Source organism: Ambystoma mexicanum, chromosome 1p, assembly GCF_040938575.1.
Source record: "Ambystoma mexicanum isolate Mex_15411 chromosome 1p, UKY_AmexF1_1, whole genome shotgun sequence".
Classification (NCBI taxonomy): Eukaryota; Metazoa; Chordata; class Amphibia; order Caudata; family Ambystomatidae; genus Ambystoma; species Ambystoma mexicanum.
In genome coordinates, this window is record NC_090921.1 from 216,152,016 (window position 1) to 216,173,957 (window position 21,942).

General features: G+C 43.6%; 1 protein-coding gene across 4 annotated transcripts in view; it reads left to right on the forward strand.

Moving 5' to 3' along the window:
* Positions 1 to 754: 754 nt before the first annotated feature.
* LAMTOR4 (late endosomal/lysosomal adaptor, MAPK and MTOR activator 4) overlaps positions 755 to 21,942 on the forward strand; it is a 32,379-nt gene continuing 11,191 nt past the window's right edge. For 2 of the 4 annotated variants that reach the window (XM_069646405.1, XM_069646407.1), the window contains exon 1: positions 755 to 919. In XM_069646405.1, coding sequence (XP_069502506.1) covers positions 770 to 919 — 150 coding nt within the window. In that variant the 5' untranslated portion in view covers positions 755 to 769. Of the gene's footprint in view, positions 920 to 943; positions 1,135 to 21,942 lie in introns of those variants that run through there. The other 2 variants (XM_069646408.1, XM_069646406.1) reach the window with 2 other exon arrangements.

The window sequence follows — 21,942 nt, forward strand, 5'->3', positions numbered from 1 at the left end:
ATAGCTCTCAAACATTTGTGTCGCCAAGGCGCATGAAAAAACCTGATATTTTGGGGGCAGGTGAGTGCCGATTGAATTGAATGAGTGTCATAGCTCCCAACCTTTTTTGTATCCAAGGCGGGTGAAAACACCCAATTTTCTTTTTGGCGGGTGAGAGGCCCATAGAAGTGAATGGGCACCTGAGGGACTTGGCGGGTGATTCATCTGCTTTCAAGGCGGGTGACACCCGCCAAAAGCATGTGAGTTAAGAGCTATGCAAAAGCCCAAACTGTCGGCATTGTCAATGCTTGTTTGTATATGGACCTGTCTGTGAAGTGGGATCTCAATTGCATGGTCTGGAGCGAGGAAGAGGACGTAATGATCGCTACCATTGTCATGTGTCAAAGTAATCCAGTCTTGTTTTTTTCTCAGAATTCTGGGAGTTGTCATTTTCATACGACTAATCCCAGAATTAATAAAAAAACATGTGTGGCTTTCCACAAGCTCTTTTTAACGTGTTTTGGTTCAGAGCACGTTTTGCAATAGCTCCAAACAATAATATAGAGCTGTGTGTGATGTATGCAAGAAACTAATACAGTCGCGTGGTAACTATCAGGTTCGAGGTGATCATATGATGCTCCGGATACTACGGGACGGATTTACCAATCACTTTCGTGACGTAGCCTTATCCGAAAGCAAAATAGTTGCATGGAACTTGGCGCGTAAATCACGTGATGAGAACATGTTGCTCGGGCCATTCCTCTAATACAGCTGGTGGCCACGCAATCTGATGGAAAGGTGGCTGTCAGCTAAAGAAAATCCTCCCGAACAAAGATGGCTGCCCAACTGTCTACGAGCTGGGAGGGGTTACATTTCATTATGTTCCTCTTTCAACGAGTCATGTGATTTCCCAAACCAAGAGAACAAGCGACAAGATATGGTAAGTGCGCAGCGGCTGTACCCTGGTGGGGGCATTAGGCTGGGAAGACGCTAGAACAGACGCCAATGGGTCCCTGGTGCGGAAAAAAGGTGTTATGGACTTGAGCATTTGAATCAATGGGGTGTGATTGTGAAGAAGAGGGACTTCCAGTAGTATGCTTGCAGACACAGAGCCCAGGAAAGCGAATGTTTGGTATTTGGCGTCGTCATGCTGGGGTATGTGAGCGGTACTGTGGTGGAGATGATGTGGGGCGGTGTTTTGGGTGTCATTTCAAGAGCAGGTCAAGCGAAGCCCCCCCCCCCTCAGCTGTTGCCAGTCACCCCCGTGTATTTTTGTTACTATGTAACATACATAGCATAGGATGTGATCCAAAATAGCAAACTGCATTAGTATAGTACCCCTTCAATTACCCCACCGCATCCGGGAACTCGCTGAAATCTCTGGGTGATTCAAAGGGCAACTAGTGTCAGGGTGCATCCTAAGATCTATGCGGTCATCGTGGGTTAAAGTAGAAATACCTGAAGGCACTATATTTGCCAGTCTGGGTGAGGGTGCCCTGCAGAAAGATACATGCTTGTTTACCATTTATCAAACAATAGGAATGATTAACCCCATTATTTTCATTCACTTCTCTACAAGCAGTTAATTTATTCTCCAAGCACGCAGTAAATGACATGGAATATAATTGCTGGCTGATTATCTTACTTTTTTCGTGCCCAGTACGTGCCAGGGTAAGGCTTATTAAATGCTTAACCAAGACATTTGGAAGCAGTTTGTTTGCTTGGTCACTGCTTGAGAAATGCCTTCTGTTTTGACGAGGGTGTGCGATCTCGTCTTATAGAGCCAGGTGGGTAAGCGTTAAAGGAAGCCAACGTTGTGTTGCCAGGGTGGAGGTAGATGCTTGCGTTGTTTGTTGCTCTGTGCGGTTTGGATAAAGATGTGGATGTGTAAAGCATTTGGCTTTCACACGGCTTGAGCATCAGGCTTGAGCTTGCTCTTGGGCTACAGTGGTGCCTGACTCTCTGAAACCGTAATCTCCCCAGAGCAGGGTACCAACTTCTTTCATTCTGGATTGGGGTCAGATTGCTTTGGGGTTGGGTGATTGGGACATTTCAAGTGGAAAAACTCTCATATCCCATACCCTCTTTTGTGTTCCACAAATCTTAGCAATTTCGCAAGGACATATTCTTGCGAAACATTTCTTTTCCACCGAGTGGTTATCATTGCATTTTTTTTAATAGGCAACAACTTGCCATGTTCTTATGTACAACCATGTCTCAAGTTGAAGGCTTTTTATCAATCGCGCAACTCACTGTGCTTCAAGGTTTCACAATTAAAGTGTAGTTTTTTGTGCACTCCGCCATGCACTTCTCTTTACTGCTTCATGTGTGGTGGAAAAATGACCACTGACGATTCTGGTGTATTGGTAAATAATGTATTAGTAAAAAGCACTAACCGAACAAACCAACGGCAGTATGAGACTTCGGTGGAAATTAGAACCGTCTCCCTTGCCACTGTTCTCTTATTCCCAAAGGAACACATGTATTTCAATGGAATGGGTGGACCAGACAGGGCAAGGAATCTTACTGAAACACTGTTGCAAGCAGGGACAAAGCCTGACTATACAACCCTTTGATACTAGCTTTGTTCTTTCATGTTAGTTGGTGTGGACAACGGCATATTGTGATACATTTAGTGATGTTGAATATACCTGCATTCACATATGCTCTCAGGCAGGCGATAACGCTAACAATGTGAGGACTTTCATCTTCTACTTTCATAAGAAAGCGGGAGCCTACAACACGCTTGCGTATGCTGAAAAGGATACGTCGGAAGCTTGAGATGTGAAGGCGAGCATAGCTACACACTAAGCGAAGAGTCTTCAATGCAGAGACATGTTCAGCAAAGACTAAAACCTTGCACAAGCAAGAAACAGTGGTTTAGACCTGGCAGTTTGCAGTGCCTGCTCAATATATGCACTAATGTCCAAGAGGAGTACATACAATGTTAAATTCTCAAACTTTCTGCCACAATGTTACTTTTAAATGTAGACTTTTGAAAGATCCCACACATGTCATTTAGATATGGACTATGCCTTGGGCTGCACCTCTTTCCACATCAATACATTACTAAAATTCACTGTGCACTCAAGTGTGCACCTCACTATTATGAATGGACATCAAGTGATGACTGGAAATCTTTAAATGTATCTGACTACTGGTATTGGTGAGGGGGGGATGGCTCAGGAGCAACTCGTTTGTCTTGGAAGCAAGACAATGCAGGGCAACACAGGTTTGAATCCTGATCCCACGCTTAGAAACCAATCTCTGATATTAAAGGGCAAGTTCGCTCAAAAGTTTTGTTTTCTCGATCGTTCGGGCATGTATTTTTAAGCATACAGTAATCTATCTTAAAAATGTTTCCTATGCATCTTACCTTTTCCTCACTTTTACACATGCGAAATGAACAGGTTGGGCGTTGCCTTCTTGTGCTAATCTTATCCGTTGCTGAATCATCCTAAATTCAAGTGCCCTTGCGGCACTAAATCATATCACCCGCCCTTAAGCTGACTTCACTAGTAAAAATGATATGCTCCACCTATTTTCATGATGTTCGTGGCCAGCATAGCCAAACGTGCTCCGTCATCACCCACGCCATGACGTTACTTGCAGAACCAGAAAGATAAACACGCACACATCCTCTCACAGCGCGTCACTTTTCTTTCTTGTCCCAAATAACATAGCAAAACATTATTTTAAGAAAACATTGATAGTCTGCAATGTAACAAGTGCTTTCATTCATCAAAGAACGCTCGCAAGAGAATATTAAGTCCACAAAATGAACAATTTTCTTTTGCCATACAAGTTATAGCTAGCGAACATCGCATGCTTCGAATGTTGTTTATAACTTCCTCATGGTGTGCAGATTGTGATCAACGATCAATCAATCCCTATACTCCAATTCTCGTGTGTCCTTATGTTGCTCCAGCAAAACTTTCTAATGATGCACATGGTGTTGCGTTGGTCAGAAAATGCAAATTCTTTGCACTTTCAAGCACATCGCATTCGCTTCAGCACGTTGTTACATCGTGAACACTGACAAGTTGCTCCTTATTGCTGGTACCACCAAAGGGCAGATTGGTCCATGTCGGTCGTCCCACATAACCATTCTACAACAAGCACAGTTTATGGTTATCCGCTAATGTTGTTTGAAGAATCCATCCAACGGTTGCTGGAAACTATGGCATATGCAGAACAGTACAATATATATGTGTAGATAACAGAATAAAATAATGTATTTTAGTACCATTCTGTAATCGAATATAACAAGTTATCGTATAATTCAGAAATTGCATGAAACCTAATCATAAACACAAACCACACCGAATGAAGACACGCATGATAACATGGGAGAGTATTTGAGACCACGACGTGCATGAAAGGTTAGCGCTGTGAAGTAGATATAGCTCCCAATGGGATGGAGAACCAAGTGCACCCGCTTAGCATAGCGGTCCCCACCAGAAAATAACGTTTTAAGTTGAACCACAGACAGATGGCGTTATAACAGAACTTGTAAGATTAATAATCGAAAAGAGAACCAAGTGCCCACTGAAAAAGTTCAGCCCCTCTCCCCAACCCCAACTTTATGGTGCAAAACGATGCAACGGTGACAGCACACCAGGATATTCCACGGGACAAAGTGGTTTGGATATCCTTAGTCTGCATACAGGTTGTGGGTCTTCGATAAATAATTGTCACAATATGTTCCTGCTAACAAGGCCAGTAAAGAAATGCATCCTAAAAAAATCAAACGCTTGTTCACTCCTCTTCAAACTATACACAAATAACAATCATTACTAGACATATAAACAAACTGTGAGTTACGCACTCAGTTTTTTATAGTGCGTGGTATAAATATCGTTCAACGTAACATAATGTACGGTATCAAATCACACATTTGCACGTTGCTGAATTAGTGATTATACATACAGCAAACATGCCTTTTTTAATCTTACAAATAATATGTATAATTGAGTTTACATAATTTCAGAAAGTTCCCACGATGAGTAACCGCTCCGAATAAAAGGTCACAGAAATGGAAACTACATTTTCGTATGTCCACTTTCAATATAGTAAATGTTATCATTTTCTGTGGGTATTCAACACATTATGTCCTTCAAACAGTTGCTGACTTTCGCTCAAGGCCAAATAACAATAGTAGCCTGTTTTTCAGCGATTGAAGCCAGAGACAGGTTTTGATTTTGTGAAAGAATACTACAAAAAAACTGGACAAGGCGCTCCTGGCAAGTGGTTCAGAAAACCAAGGACAGTTACAGACAGCTATGTAAAATATGAATAGGAATGTATGTGTTTCTCATACCTCTGGGGATATATCATCTCTGTAAGAAAATTCAATCTAAACCCACCTCTCCATCGTCCAGCACTGTTTCATGGCACAAAGCACAGAAGTGGTGGGTCAGTGTGACTGTATTTCTTCCTCCCCTCGCCCTGGCACCAGCCCACGATCCTCCCAGGTGCATTCCATAGTGATGTTGGAGTAGGTTTAGCATATTATCGTACTTTTCACAATGTAACTTATGAGAGACCTGACCTTCACTCCATGGAGATAAGCCCAGCTGACCCACATGGGGCTCTACAAATGGCTGTGAAACAAAACAATTGTAGCCCGTCATCCCCTATGGACCAAGTCCATTGTTAGGGAGAATTCTCTCTTTGGGCTGAATTTCCTAACCTAGTGAGTCCCCCAGCAGCTTTGCTGTATTTCTGGAGTTTTTTTTTCCTCCTGCCAAGAGTGAGACGCTTTTTCTCCCACTCTTGGACATGATTTATGGTATTCCTTTGACTGGTAATGTGTTTTATGGGCTATGGGATCCTTTACTCCATAGGGTCTCATGTGTTTTTCCTGTGTGTGTTACCCAGCACCCTCCGTGCAGTAACACAGGGATGTCATAGTGACACCCCACCATAGACTCCATACCCTGGGACTGACTACTGTCTCCCAGGGCATGTAAAGTCACCATTGGCTTTACTAGTCCCAAATTATTAACAGAAACCAGTACAAACCATCATATTGTGGACGTACTGGTCTGTTAGTCGAGGGGGCACATCTCCGTCCCCCCCAGATCGAGTTTTGGCTGGTGGCAGTGGAAACTACTTTTTATATTCGACCGCAAATATTTTCTATGGGATTTTCCCATTGTTCGAGGCTACCAACTTTAATTATTTAATTCTCATAGCCTTGAACATACCGCCGGTTTATTTAATTAATATTAATTCGCCGGTTGGTATTTTTTTTCGATTCTAAAATGGCGTTTGTGTTCTCTTCTGTGACTCCAACCCAAGTCGAGCCCTTTGTTCCACTTTTTGGCGGGCTTCTCCACAGAATCCTCCAAAAGTGGTGCCACTCTGTCTGGGTAACACAGGGGGTGTGGGAGGGGGTTTAGGCACCCTGGACCCGAGTTACCTTGGTAACTCGGGTCGCACTCTTGTGTGATTAGCCCACACCACTTAGCATGTTTGAGTGACAGCTAGGCTGAGTGAAAGGGGTTTTCTGCATAAAAGCAGGGCTTTGGGGACTGGAACTTCAGAAGTCGCCACAGGACCTGAGAATCCGAGGGAGAAGTTGAGCCGACCTACCACGACGACACCACCACTTCCAGACGACAGAGAAGATCTCCCGGCTGGAGAGGCTTCTTCCCCTGACTGGTGGGCACAACCAGTTTTCCTTTCTTTCTTCGCACCCCAGCCCGGTTTGTGGTCGAACTGCCCGTGCCAAGCACCCCGGCAGCCGGATAGCCACTCACCACTGAACCGCGAATCACCGGACCGCTCCTTGTACCTGAGAAACTATGTGGCTGGTTTCTTCCCTGGCAGTGCAACTGACTCCTGTCTTCCTCCACGACGAGATCCTCTCTTCCCCCGGACAAAGCACCGACTTGCAACCGCTGCCAGGAACAACTGCCCCCGCTTGAGCGTTCTCACCACTTTAAGGTACCGTGTCCGCCAGGCCTCCCTTTCTAAAGATTGCTACAAGGTAATAATAACCCCTTAACCTTCTGGACTGGGCTGGCCACCTTGACCCTCTAACTGGTCCCTTTCTTTGGTCCAACTCCTTTTTGAACCTTTACAAGACTTTTGTGCACTGCAACCGTGTGACCTTGGACACATTTAGTTTGATCCTCTTAAAGCGGATCCGGCCTCTTGAACTCTAACTTCACGGTTTCACTTTGCCTTCCTCTCTTATGTTCTGGTAAAAGTGTTGGGATCTGTTTCAACTTGTTCTCTGCTTTTCACTCCCTTTTAAACCGAATTATTAGAGTGCCATCTACGTTAAGCGCTCACCGCTGTCTGAAAATAAGTGGGGCTTTAGTTAAGACTTGTCTAATATTCTTTTAAGGGAGTGTATATCTTTTAGTGACCGTTTTTTTGAATTGCTTACTATTAGTGCCTGTGTGTTTTTTCTAGATGTGGTTTTAAATAATTATCTTTTACACCAAGCCCTGGAGTGTTTACTCGTTCTACTGTGTTCTCTTGACCTATTGTGAATACTCTGTATACTGCCTAACTCTTCTCGAGTTCAGCCACAGCTACCAAGTGAATCTGTGTGGTACAGACTGCTACCAAGTGGGTTTACTGCCAAACACCTGTAGTCTTAAATCTTTTGCAGTGGTCCCAGAGGGAACTGCACAGGTTTCTGGCTAACAATCATGGATACAGTCTTACCAATCAACTATGCCGGTTCAGACCCTATATGTAATTACTGATGCTGTGGCCTCTCAAAAGGCACCGACATTCATTCTGGAGTCCGAATGTTCTCGAGCAGCAGAGTTCTTTGCTGTTATTTTTTGTATAGAAAATATGCAGGGTATACCAGTGGGTGCTATGGCTCAAAAGTTGGATGGAAACTGTACTAGAAAAGTGCTTGACATCTGTAGATGATGGTGGATCTAGGCTGACTCCTGCCTAGCGTAGTGTTACAGAAAACCAAGCGTGTGCCAAAATCAATGTGCTGGACAGATATAGATTACTTGAAATACAATTCTCAAATAAAGAAAGTGGGAGTTAAGCAATTCATTTAGCAATTTATTTTCAGTTTTTCTTCCCCCTTCTTGCCAACACGTGTTTCGACCTTTGCGGTCTTTATCAAGGCAAATTTGTAAAGTCTGCGTCTAATTAAACAAAGACATTGTATCATGACAGTTTCATTCCATCATAATAAAGAAAACCAAACAAATAATAGTATAGACATGCCCCCCCATCAGGGTGCGCCACAATCAGTGAATTAATACCACAAAATGAAATATTCAGTATAATGCACCACATATGAAAAATAATTGGTACATTAAGCCAATCAATGAAAGGGAGAGTAGATGGGGAAGAGAGGGGACAACAAAAATTGATGAATTGTTAAGAGTTCCATAAATTGCATTGAATGTAGCAGCAATATTAATTACTTTACTAGAATATATATTTCATGCCCTTGCTAGATCATACTGAGGGCAAGGGAGCACTGTATTTGCTTATTCTTATTATTGTTGACTGATTAATGTATCCATGGCTTTAGATGCCAGAGTTCTAATTGTAACATGATAGTGTTCAAAGTTTTAACCACATTGTTCACAAATGTCTGTGATAATAATCCTTTCATACCTTTTAATACCATCATATCTTGGTGTGCCGAAATGGCAAATAACCTTAATTATTGTATACCATGCTTTTACACAGCACTCGGGGCGTACCAGACTGCGTCCTCCGGAGCGCAAAGCCAGAGCCTCATAGTATAGCTTGTATCATACATTCTACAGTACTCGCTGTGCTGCTCGGAAGTCCGGTTTGAAAATTTCTCCACTTGATTATGCCCGGTTCTAGTGTTTTCATATACTTTGCGCTGAAAGAACCAAAGGTGTAAACACTGGGTTTCCTGAAGGTATCATATATTACATTAAAAAGGAATAGTGCGTTCAAAAAATGTATGGGCTTAAAAGAATATACACAATATATATTAAACATCTTTTTAATGAAAGTTCTTAAAATGTTACACAAATAATGTTTAAACCCCTTTAAAATTGAGCACTAGGCTCTATTCCAGGATGGTGGCCGCGGCAAGGAGACGTGCAGAGTAGTCTCTCCCGCCGGGCCGCAAATATAAAGCACAACAAAATAAGTATTGGAATACCTGAAATACGGCTCTCTCCCACTCTCTGTACCTGCATGGTGCAGAGACACTGCCGGGTTCGGGTAGGAGTGTGGAGGCGAGGGGCGAGCGCACACGCCCCATTGGAGCACGGCCCCCGGACAAATGCTGTGATACGAGTGGCGTGTATCTCCGAGCGGAGGAACCTGAGGCCTGACAGACAGCGTAAGGGGTCAGAGAACGCACAGTGCCCGGCAGCAGCGGGAGCCTCTCCACGACTCCCCTAGATCCATCGAGGGTGCGAGCACAAGTAAAGAGGTGGGGAGGAGAGCGGGAGAAGTCCGGCCCCCAGGAGGAGAGAGGCGAGGACGCCGTCGGAGCGGGGGACAAGGAAGCAAGCCACAAGGGAAGAAACCCCCCCCCCCCCCCCTAGTCCAGGCGGGGACAGCCAACATCCGTGGAGTCCATCCACAGAAGGCAGCCCAGAGGAGAATCAAGACGCGGGGTGGCCTCTGGGATGCAGGAACGAAAAGTCCCAGTGGGAGGGTGAGAAGGGTATGCCTCACCCACCGCCGTCCCATGCCCAGTGGAGGGGGATTGGCTGCTGGCGTAAGAGCAGGAGACACCGGTAGCCCAAGGCACTGGAAGCAGAGTTAATGTCACATTTTCTATGACGTGGAAACCGAAGATCAAGAGCCAGCACTGGACTGGGAGGAGCCCCTAACCAAGAGTAGAAGAGGTGACGTGCAAATGCTAATGACACCACAAGCGAGCATTCCAAAAAAGTATTTTTACAAAATAAGTTCCACCACAGAGTCCTTCAGAACCTTATAAGTAGAGGGTACAAATCACGCTCCACCCTTAAACCTTACTGCACAAAAGTGATCCTGGAAACTGTTGTAGACCGTGCAATGCTCTTAAAATTGTTATTAAAACGAAAATTCTTTCAATTAAATTTAATGGGAATGAAACCACTAACAAAATTACTCTGTAAACTACCACCACTACTTAGAAGCAAATGCAATATCAGCATAGATACCTTCACTATCAAGACCGGTCATTGGAGGCATACCACCAGCACAGAGACATACTTCAATGAGCAATCATACAAACAAGAGCGAAGAAACCAAATTGCCATACGTAGCACTGTACAAGTGTATGGAAAGGTACACAATAGCATAATGGAAGGAAAAACACTGCTTTCAGAAATATCCCCAGCAAACTTAGATGCCATTGTCTATGGCAATGAACCAATGTGGCCATCTACAAATCGCCTTGCACTTCAATTTATAACGGTTGCCGCAACTCCATGAAGTCGTTGCAGCAGTTCCTTAAGCACCATGTAAAAGTCGGCAACAACGGAAAAAATAAAATGCTACCAACTGTGAACTCCTGTCTAGTGCGCAACAAATGCACAGGAGAACAAGATTCGTTAGCCTCCATTTCTGGACCTGCTTGCAAAAGCACCTTCAACCATTTCCAAATGTTAGTAACACACCATTGTACTGTAAGAAATCTCGTTTACAAAGTGTAGCAAGCAAAAAGTACTCGGACACAAAACTGCCTGGTCCATTCAAATTTGCTACACAAGTGGTGTGAATTAGTATGCAAATGTAGCAAGCTATGGTGTATTGCAAATGGCACTAATTGTTTAAAACATTTATCAAAACGGCTCACACAAGTTGTGCTTAGAATTAATAGGCCTGCACAGAAATGCTGCACACAATCCTGGAAACCATTACAGGGGCTCAGGAATAAGGAAGGAATTGGACTACTGTGCTTGAATAGTAAATGCATGTTAAATGGACAAGTTAATCCACAGGAAGTGGTAATGTACTTACTGCAGGTATTGGAAAGCAAAAAACATACCCATAAATGAAATCTTTCAGATTTCCTACATGTGGAAACATGCATACACTTTCTGCAATCATGGAATTCAGGAAGAAGTCCCCAGCAAACGCTTTCTCTATGTATGTATACCTAACTATGATTCCATTCCATTTCAGCAGGTGGTACAAAATGCAAACCATAGCATATTGTGCAGGCCTTCCAATTCCGATAATCTTTCCACCTTACATATACAATCCCATAGGCAATATACAATATGAATGCTTTCAACGTACAATGGAGATAGGGAAAAATAAAAGTAACTACAAGCTCACTACCTTCTCACACGGTCAGGCGTCATTTGGCAACAAAACGTTCACACCAATAGCCGTAATGTACCACACAGGCGACACAACCTGGTCAGATCACTATGCTTTGTACATTAGAAAGCACGTACAATCTTTGAAGAAGTCGTAAAGGAATTTTGTTTCCTTTCATGAAGGAGAGGCCCAAAAATCTCCTTTCCCCAAAGGCACTAAAGTGCCTAAAATGGCATTGGCACCCACGTATGCACAGCCATTGCACACAGTCTGCCAACATACACCGTTGATTTGTAACTCACGCCACATATAAGTAGTAGAATGGGGGGGGGGGCATAAATGTACATGTATATATTAGGGGTGTCACAGTATTGGTTTTATGGCGGTATGATAAACCTTCTTGCCAAATGACTATATCATGGTTATTGCGGTATAGCAGGTGGAGTTAACTAATCTTAACAAATATTTTCTTAAAGGTCATAAATTGTCAGCATTTTTAAGCTTGTCTCTGCACATTTTTAGCTGATCCTCCAGGAATCTAAGGCAGCTGCAGAGTTGGTCTTTCATGGCGCTCGCTCGTTGATTGCCTTGAATGAAAGAGTGACTAGTGGAAGTGTTAAAATGCACATTTTGAGCAGTGAGCTTGCTGCTCAGTGGCATGGCATTATGACCCCTCGCTGCATCGGTCATCAGTTTGTTTTGATAACGCTTTATTCCATTAAAGGGAGAAAAGTCACTTGTGAGGTCTGAAAGTCCATGTCATTGTGTCTTTTGTCAAAATGTCATAGCCAACACACACTCACCGAAAGGTTGCATATTGATCAAATTACTTTAGCTTGTTTACCATCTGCCTGGTGTAATATAAAGGTCTGATGTTGGAGTCACCACTGACCATGTAAACCTAAAAGGACAGCGAGCAGCGGGCACTGTCGATTTCTTTCTTGATTCTTGCAATACATGTTCATTTACCTTCTTAAAGATAGTGGAACAACATTTTTTTGAAAATGACAGTTAAAATACATATCGGCACAAATATGGCCTGGACCACCACCTCAACACAGCCCCATCATTACCATATTTTCCCCAGATCTGAGCGCATTAGGACCCTTGTCATGTTGAGACAGAGGAATGCTTTCATGGGTGGTGTCACAAATCGAGGATAGACCTGAGAAATATCTCACCCCCATTGCTCTAGATACTTCAAATTGAATGTAGAATCTGCCCTGCCTGCTTGAGTCCAGTGTCATATGCAGAAGGCAGGTGAAGGATCAAGTGAAGCAACAACTCTAGTGCCAATGTGTACATCTACATGAGGACAGTGGGGGTGGGGGGGGTGTATTTACTAGCACAAAGCACTGATGGGCCCCGTGTTCATACAGTCTACAGAGCTTAAATTTTTTGTGGACATGCATCAGAAGGGCATCCATTTCATTCCCCCTTTGAATTCTGGGATGTGTAGTTCCCCATCTTTCAAATTGATGGAAAAACTACAAATCGGCTGATCTTTAACCCGACTCTACTGATCAGAGAAAGAGCAATTTGTGGATACCCTTCTCTTCTTTGTTTTCTATAACTCACAACCTAGTGTCAGGGTTGTCTCTCTCCTCTGCACCTCATTACTAATCTAAAAACTATTAAGCATGCCCATTCCTGAACTTTTCAGGTGTGCATATGTGTTCACTTTCTTTCCACACAGAAAGAGCGGTCACAACATCAAATCTGTTTACTAATGTGGCCTCACTTTCCCTATGCTCATGTCTGCCAAACAAGGCCCCCTTGGCAGACACCGCATCCCACAGTGCAAGATCCAGACTGTGCAGCACTTGCTTACTGCAGCCTTTCCAAATAAGATAATAACCAAACAATGTGACGGTTATCCTAGTTCAATTAAGTTGTTCAAGGTATCTATAACGGTATACCGTTACACACCTAGTATATATTGTGTCAGCTATACATTCATTGCACCATGTATAAGGTACCAACATGTCTCCATGTACGTCAAATTAAGTTCTACCTAACTGGAGTACTTGGCATCGGAAATGCACGATGAAATGGTAACACGTTGCCGCCTGATTTAGTTTTTGTAGCTGCAAGGTGGCCGGAAATGGAAACCTGTCATACCTCTCTATGAATAGGGGAAAAGCTCATTGTAAAATAGGCTTCAGTGGAACGCATTAATTGCTCAAAACGTAGAGGATCTATGCAATAAAAAAAAAAATCCATATAGCAGTATCAGTGTTGTCAGTGTTGGAATAAATGGCTGCATAAAGTTGCGGTGGGTGTGGCTAGGCCTCTGCTCTTGGGTGCATGGCTTACAGCCTTTGAACATGCACCCAAGAGCCTAGGCCTTGGCCACACCCATGCAACCTTACGCAGCCATGCATGCGAACATGTGGCCAGGTACTAGAACCCCCAAACCTAATACAGCCACCGGCACTCCTACACAACCCCGCACCATAATACAGCCATGCATGCAAACATGTAGGTAGTTGGCAAAATCCACAAAAATAACACAGCCTCCGGCACCTCTACCCACTTCCATTCACATAGTATTTTACTACTGCCAACCAAACCACAAAATCATCAGAACATTGCCCCTGCTCCCAGCAGTCTATCAAGTACACAGAACCAATACATCATAATACAGTGCAGTATGGTTGTTGTGCCACAGCCATCCAAGCCTCTTCGACCACCTGGATGCCCTTGGTGTCTCAGACACACATTACGCGCATGACACGCAAATTCTCATACCCCTCTCTGGAGACTACCCACCGACACCTGCCACATCAATACCATCTACGAAACCATCTTGTCCTGGATGGCGGCACATACCCTTTGCCTGAATGAGGATAAAACTGAACTCGTCATTCCCGGCCCAGCAGCTTGCCCATCCAAACTCGGCGATGCCTACAAAACCTTCACGAATGGCAGATACTAGATACCTGTAGTATCATCGGTCAAAACGCTTGCCGTTTACCTAGACTCCTCTCTCGCCATGAACCGCCGCATCAACCACATTGCCTCCTCCTCTCAGGCTAGGCGACCAAGCTCATTAACGCCAGCAAACCTTTCCTCTCCCCCAGAATCGCATCGAAATTGCCAGAGCACTTAGTGTCCAAGCTGGACTACTGTAACTCTCTCCTATGCAGAACATCAGAGAAAAGCCTGCACAAACTCCAAATTGTCCAATACAATGCAGTGCGAACGGCACTAGACATCGGAAGACGGGCCCACATTTCTGAGGCCAGAAAGTCAGCCCATTGGCTCCCTGTCAAAGACGGAATCAAATTCAAGATGCTGTCAATCACATATAAATGTATCTCCAACTAGGCACCACAATACCTTGCGAACAGCATCAAAAAGCATTTTTCATCCAGACCTACCAGACTTGCCTAGAAACACTGCCTGCTCACACCTCGCTTCAACAGGATAAGAGTAGGTGGCGCAAGCTTCACAACACTAGGACCACCCTCAGGCACGAACTCCCTGCTCACTTGCAGGATGAGCTTTCCTACCACTTATTCCGGAAACACCTCAAGACCCTTCTTTTCAATTTATCTATTAACAATTTACTATGTACCCCCCCCATCCCTTTCTCGTATCCCAGCCAGCGCCTAGAAAATGACCTGGTCTACTATCGGCAAGGGAGTTGCCCCTCTGTTGCTCAAACTGGAGGCTCTAACCAAGCTGCTTTATGCATTGTCCTATGCATTTAGGCTGGCTATCCCAGGCCAACTGAAGCTCCAGTGCTGTGGAGATTTTATGCTTTACAGGGATTTCTGAGCGAGAGGTGTCCAGTCATACCTTGGTGCCACAGATTGTAGCTTTACCTCATTGCTCTTCAGCCAAGCCGAAACACCAAATGTCTGAAGACACAGTTACTTGTATACAGTGCTGGACTATTATTGCAGCCTCACATCATTCATAGAGTTAATGCAAACCTTTCTCACTATGGCACTCGCCCAGCTCCTGTTTCCTTTTAGTAGAAAAATGCACCACTTAGTGGATTCTGCTTTTGTAACTGCAAGCCTGATCACATTTTTTGAAACCTTTTGGACTACTGCTTGAAACAAGTCGGGTTGAGAAGATAAAGTCTTGCTTTCAGTTTGTATTCATAATGGAAATGTATATCGAGCTTCTGCCCATCTGCTCCCCATAGGTTTTCTCTCTGCTACAAGCTTGTTTTGGGGCCCATGTAATTATTGGAGGGTTGTATCACCACAGCCAAATTCCCTAACTATCTAGGCAAATGCAGTAGTTCAAGCCTAGTAGGTGCCATGTAATTTTAGACAAAAGGGAGTCCCTTGGGGCACGCTCCTCTTGAACTGGCTTGATAATTGAGAAAATTGGTATTTCACTTGCCGCCTGAGGGCCTCCTAGTTATCCTAAACAATGAGTGTCTTTTCACAGTGCCTACAGCCAAGCTTCCCTGCCGATTCTGCCAAGCTTCTTTCCTGTTGGGGACAGTGGGAATCTCATTAATCTAGTCATGCACATCACTAATTGGATATCAAAGCATTTGACTACATTATATCAGTAGAACAGGTAATTCTGGGTTCCTATTAGTGCTCCTGGCACCCAACGTTTGAGGACTTGCCTGAAGGGATATTATGGCTTGGTGAACTTCAAGGTATGTGACAAAATATATAAACAAAGTAGAATTTCTCTCTCTCGAATGTTCTCTCTCGTTCCCATTTTTTACTCTTGTTTGTTTCTTTCTCCCTCGTCCGTCCCACTCTTATTTAACTTTGTAAACTGATTAATCCCTCTACCATACCTATTACTACTGTTATCTCCACACAACAATTATGAAAACTGATTTTAAATTTGGAAATATGCAATAAACTCCTATTTAATTAACATTCTAAGGAACTCAAATAGTCTCTGAATAATAACTTATTTAATAGCGCTTTTATCAAAAGCCCTTTACAAAGAATATTCTTATATACAATTACTCATTCGAAAATGGTGCACATATACATAGCACACCATTTCTTACTAGCCATTTCTTTATAGTGACTTTTTGATTCAGTATCTTTTGTCTTGCGACAAGCACGAGAGATTTGTGATCTGGTTTCACATACTTCTCTTCAGTATCTACAGTTGGCAAAGTTATGGTTTCTTGCCCTTTATATACTTCACACTTGATGATAGTGTTTTCTGCTTTAATGCTCAGAACAATGTGGTGTTCTTTGATATGGTTGGGTGTGTTGAGCCATAATTTAGATGTGAGATTATTTTCAGTTGGCTATCGGGGCTGCGCCACAGGCAATCTGCTTGCTCAGATCGCAGGCTGAATCTCATAATCCAAGCTGATGCTCAGAGCAAGCTCTGACCCAGGAACTGCCTGCCCTGCCATTTCCCCCCACCTTCATCCTTCCTGTCTCACCTCATCACTCCCCACCCCACATACATGATTCCTCTGTTGGGGCTGCCTCCCGGGCCTCCTTGTAAATGGAAGACTGGCTCGGCAGTGATTAGTCTTGCGCCAGTTGTATGAGTTTAGAAGGACATAGGAATACATGCGGAGGCACTCTGACAAATTGATTTCTGCCATGCAGCAGTACAAGGAGGAGTAGAGGCTAAAACACTCACTCGGCCCTCGCACTTCTACAAACCAAGATGTAACGCAATCGTAAAGTTAAAACGGACACAGTTTAGATGTACAACTCCTTTGCCTTTTGTGGTAACATACGTAGACCGAGGGAAGACTATACTCTCGGAGTAGCAGCCCAAACGGCAAAGTATAAGGTTCAAAACAAAGGGATCTCCGTTCAAGGTTCTATAAAAATATATACCATAATCAACCACACCATGTACAATAATACCTAAATAGAAAGCACTACAAAAACCTACCCCTTTAGAAAACATACAATATGCAAATATGATGAATGCAGCACTCTGGGTAATGCGACGGGGGGGGGGGCGGGAGAATAGGCAATAAAAACCACAATGTTTAAAAGGATATGTTCTTGAGGTTGCAAATAAATGGGTTTATGGGACATCGACAGTCTGTAGATTCCAGAATGGACAAAGCGGCCCATTATTCGTCAACAGTACTTTTTGCAATGTCTTGGCAGTTCGACAACAGCGAACAGGCTTCTGGATGCTGTTCAGAGGTTCGATGTGTTGCGACTGTGGAAGTTGCGGAGGTCCAATAGCAAGCAGGTGTCGAAGCTGGGTTGAATTTAAGAAGATGGCAGTTTGAAACATTACTCAAGCGCTCCGGATCACGGAGGTCACCATTTTCGGCTGTCAAGGTTCGACAGCTGACAGGCTGATCACGAAATGTGCAGATGAGTCTGTTTGATGCAGAGGCTCGAAGGGCGAAGTTTGTGAAGACTACCAGGGTTAGTTCAATCTGCAGTGAGGAACAGATGTGAATGGCAGATTGAGCAGTGCAGATGCAGTTGTACTTCTTGGGTCGAGCCGAGGCAACAACACACTTTCAGATGGCGCAGTTTGGCAGCCAAACTGTTCCATTGTGTGGAATAGTGATTCCAGGTTCAGCGATGGCCAAAGACGGCTCCAGAGGGTCCTGGTGTTTCGATCTGGGACGAACACACTCTAAACACGGCTCGCAGTGGTTCGATGGTGAAATGGCAGGAATCCTAGCAGTCATGCCTCTCGGGAGCTGAGAGTCCCACTTCAGGGTCTCGGGCCAAGAGGAGTCATTTTTCCTTGGGCTTCCAACATAAGGGAGGCTGGCCCATACCTTCCTGGGGTCCTTCAACAGGTAAATGCTTGGGCAGTAGTATAGCTAGCAGACTTGGGGATCTTGTTCCAGCAGCAGGTACACACTCAATGGTCCCTAGGGATGGTTTGGGGACAGAGGCCAGTTAATTGAAGGCTTAAACTAGTGACCATAACTCAGCTACTAGCCAGCCAACCTTTGCCAATAATTTTGAGACTGCATATTAATGGCCCCACTGTTATAGTACTGCCATCTTTTATTATTATATGATCTTTAACCTTCTTGCTTGACAGGGAGCTCTTTGCATTGTAAGACCATTCAGTATTTGCATATGAATGAGTCAAATGTTAATAATTTGGCAAACATCGGAGATGTTGTTTGATTTTGCTGGTCCTTTTAGTAATGGGTCAGATTTTTATGTCCTCTGATAGACCTTCATAAAAAAATTGTTGCACATGATTTATGGTGACCGGTGACAATTCTTTTACACTATAGTTTGGTCAAAGGTTTCATGAATGCAGTTGCTTGCAATTGTGTCTGAGGGCCAGTTACTGATCTTCCACAATTCACTCAAAATAACGTTCTTTGGTATCCTGTATCAATGATTATTGTAATTAATTCTAGAGTATTTTCAACCAGATTGAGAAAAATATAGTGTGTGATCTTTCTTGCAGACGTTGTACAAAAACTGTACACCAATGCTATCTGGGCCAGTTGCCTTTCACTTTTCAGCTGTTTCAGAAATTAGTCCATTCACAAATGATATTATCATAGTTGTAATCTTTTGCAAAATTACTGACCAGTACAAATGTAGAATTTTATTGTATTCTTTTTCAAGAATGTCATTGTAGTATGTTTACTTTTTCTGCTTCTGTTTAACAATCTGTATCTTTTACACAGCAGTTCTTAAATTTGTATTTTTGTTTTTCATAAGCGCATTGTTTGAAAATCTTTGTAGATTCAAGTTCGGGTACCAGTAGTATATTTGTAGATCGCTGCTAAATTATGTTCTTGACCTTTTTCAGTTCCTCTAACCTACACTAGTTTCGTAGTAAACCGCCACATTGACATTGTTCACTATCTTTCAAGCAGTCCTGAAACTTTCTGATGTTAGGAACTCTTTTACTGACATCTTTTTGAGACCTTTGAATTGTATCATTTTCTGCTCACTTTAAGTATTCAGATACCAAAAGTTGAACCTATTGCTTTCATTTCGCTCTGTCACTCGTGCCTGCTGTCAGCAATTTATTGTTAGAGGGACACTTAGTAGGTTATTTTTCTTTAAATTCCTAGCCGGTAGCAGTTACGTTTCTTGGATATTGCAAATGTTAATCATCGATAGCAGCTGCCAGACTTCTTTGAATACTCTGGGTTTACTTTTGAATGTTGAGTCGCAGAAGCTGTAAATAAACTGTGTTGTGTTTATTTCGTTTTTTCTTTCACTATTTTGCATAGTGGCCAGCAATGTTGTGGTGATCTACTTCCTTGTCACTCGTTGAACAGGACAGCCTAATGGTACTTGTTAGCTACTGGCTTCTTGAGTTTTATGGATATTCCTATATCTCCACAAATATTTTAGTTGTAATGAACAATTGGATACATCTAGTAATCTATTTTCCTGAATCTCTGGCTTCCAATACTTTGTTTGCTATTTGGTAAGAATCAGGAAACTTACTTAAATGCACTGCACTTTTCAAATCAGTTACAAAAGTTGAAGCTTCAAACGTAAGTCCCATTGTCAGTCAGCTTGATAGTCCTCATCTTCTACAATACAGAGGGTTGCATTTCAAGATATGCTTTGTCTTCTTGGTTAATAATGCTGTCCATGCTTCTTGATGACTTCCCCACCAATTTCGAGAAATGTGTTCTCACTGCATGATATTCCTTCCAAAGAAAGATTTCCATTTATTTATTTAAAGAAAATATATTCTACATATTAAACATCTGTTTCACATATTGTTCTCTTTTTCCAGCTTCTGTTTCGAGCTGAAGGCTTTTTGTCAGGGCATAACTTTTTCAGTGGTGTTAGTATGATGAGTATGATATGGCATTTATAACGCGCCTATACACAAGTGTTTCAAGGCGTGACAAGGCAAGGGAGGGGAAAACAGTGGAAGACAGACAACGACCCTACTAGGCCAGGTGACATTCAGATCGCGCAAGTGCGAGGGTAGGGCCAAAGGGAAGAGTGCCAGGGGGAAGGGTAAGGGGAAAGTGCAGTACATGGGGAAAGAAGAAGAAATACGATAAATAAAACGGCCTGATGGTGGCAAGTGCAAGGTAAGAGCAGACATAAGTGCTGTAAGGGGACTGAAGGGATACAGAACTAGTCCGTAAGTGTAGGGGGTTGCCAGGGAGGTGTGCAAAGGCAGGACCTGGCCAAAGATCAGAAAGGGTGGCCAGGTAATCAGTGCAGAATCAGCAGGAATTTCAGCAGGGGAGAGAGGCAGAGAAAGCAGAAGCAAAGAGGAAGGTTTTGAGGTGTTTCCGGAACCGGAGATGGTTCTCCTCAAGTTTCAGGGAGGCAGGAAGACTGTTCCAGAGGGAGGCCCCAGCCAAGGAGAGAGATTGACCACCAACTCGTTGCTTGGAGAAGCGGCTAACTCTGAGGGAGTTGGAGGCAGATGAGCGAAGAGCCAGAGAAGGAAGGTATTTAGGAAGAGAGAGTTGAAGGTAATGCGGCCCCAGGCCCCAGAATGCCTAGTGGATATTGCAGAGGGTTTTGAACTTAATCCTTGCAGCCACTGGGAGCCAGTGCAGAGATTTCAGTCCTGGAGAGATGCGATCCCTGGGCCTGAAGCCAAGGACAAGTCTTGCAGTCCTGGTTAGGATAATTTGCAGAGGGTGGAGAGTAGAGGCAGGCAGATTTAGATAGAGGCTGTTGCAATAGTCCAACTTAGAGAACCAGGGCTCTGGAGACGGTGAGCTTCTGGGGTAAGGAGAGGAGAGGAAGAATACCTCTGAGGAGGTGCAGCTGGTAGTGTGACTTCTTAGAGACGTCAGAGATGTGAGGAGAGAAGGAGAGTGTGGAGTCGAAGATGACCCTGAGGTTTTTAGCCTTGCAGGTGGGAGCAGTAAGAGGGCCAAGAGAGGCCGGCCAGAGATTGACAGGGAAGGAGGGAGGAGCTGTTCCAATGAGGAGAATCTACTGTCATTAAGGCAGAGATCATTGGCGGCACACCACTACTGGGTGGGGGACAGGCAGTCGGAGATGAGGGAGGGAGAAGAGGTGGCAGAGGGTAGCCTGAAAATGAGCTGAGTGTCGTCCGCATAGCACTGGAGTCATAGAAAAAGTGCTATAAAATGTGTTTGGCCAGGGAAGGGGTTGGGCTGGTCTCTTGCTTATATTCAGGATGGAGGTGGGGATATTTCTGCCCCTGTAGTGAAAATCAAAAGTTAGCACCCATGAACCCACAGTTTAATTTCCTAAAAACTGCTGTCAGCACAACAGAAGCATTTATTTGTGATGAACCAGTTTGACAAGCATATAACATCTTTATAAATATAACTTGTGCTAAAACACAGAGGGGCACACAAATAACAGAGTATGTGTGGTGTCTGACAAAAAAAACATTTCAACGAAAACTAGTGAACGCAAGCAGCATTTTTCAATTTGGAAATTACTTTTTGTTTTTTTTATGGAAGTGTGAAATGCACATTTGGAAAACAAGTGTGCCCAGCATGTAGAAAGCCTGCATAAAACGCAAAGGAAGGGTACAAAAATGACAGGATATTTGTGTGGTAGTCCAACAAATATCTGTCTTTCTGAGACAGCTACTAATACTAATGTAACAAGGAGGTTTTTGAAGTTCTTAATATAATCGTGAAGGCATATGTTGTTCCATCTGGTTATAGAGAGGAAATAATTGGGCCAAAAAAATATTGGTAAAAATTCAGAGGTTTATAAATATCCCCACCCCGATATCGTCCGCTAGTAGCTCTCCACTGTGGGCCTCCACTACAAGTAGCTCTAGCTAACGTAAAAGCTGGAGACCCCTGTCCTAGAGTATTCCCCTACGACCTACCCA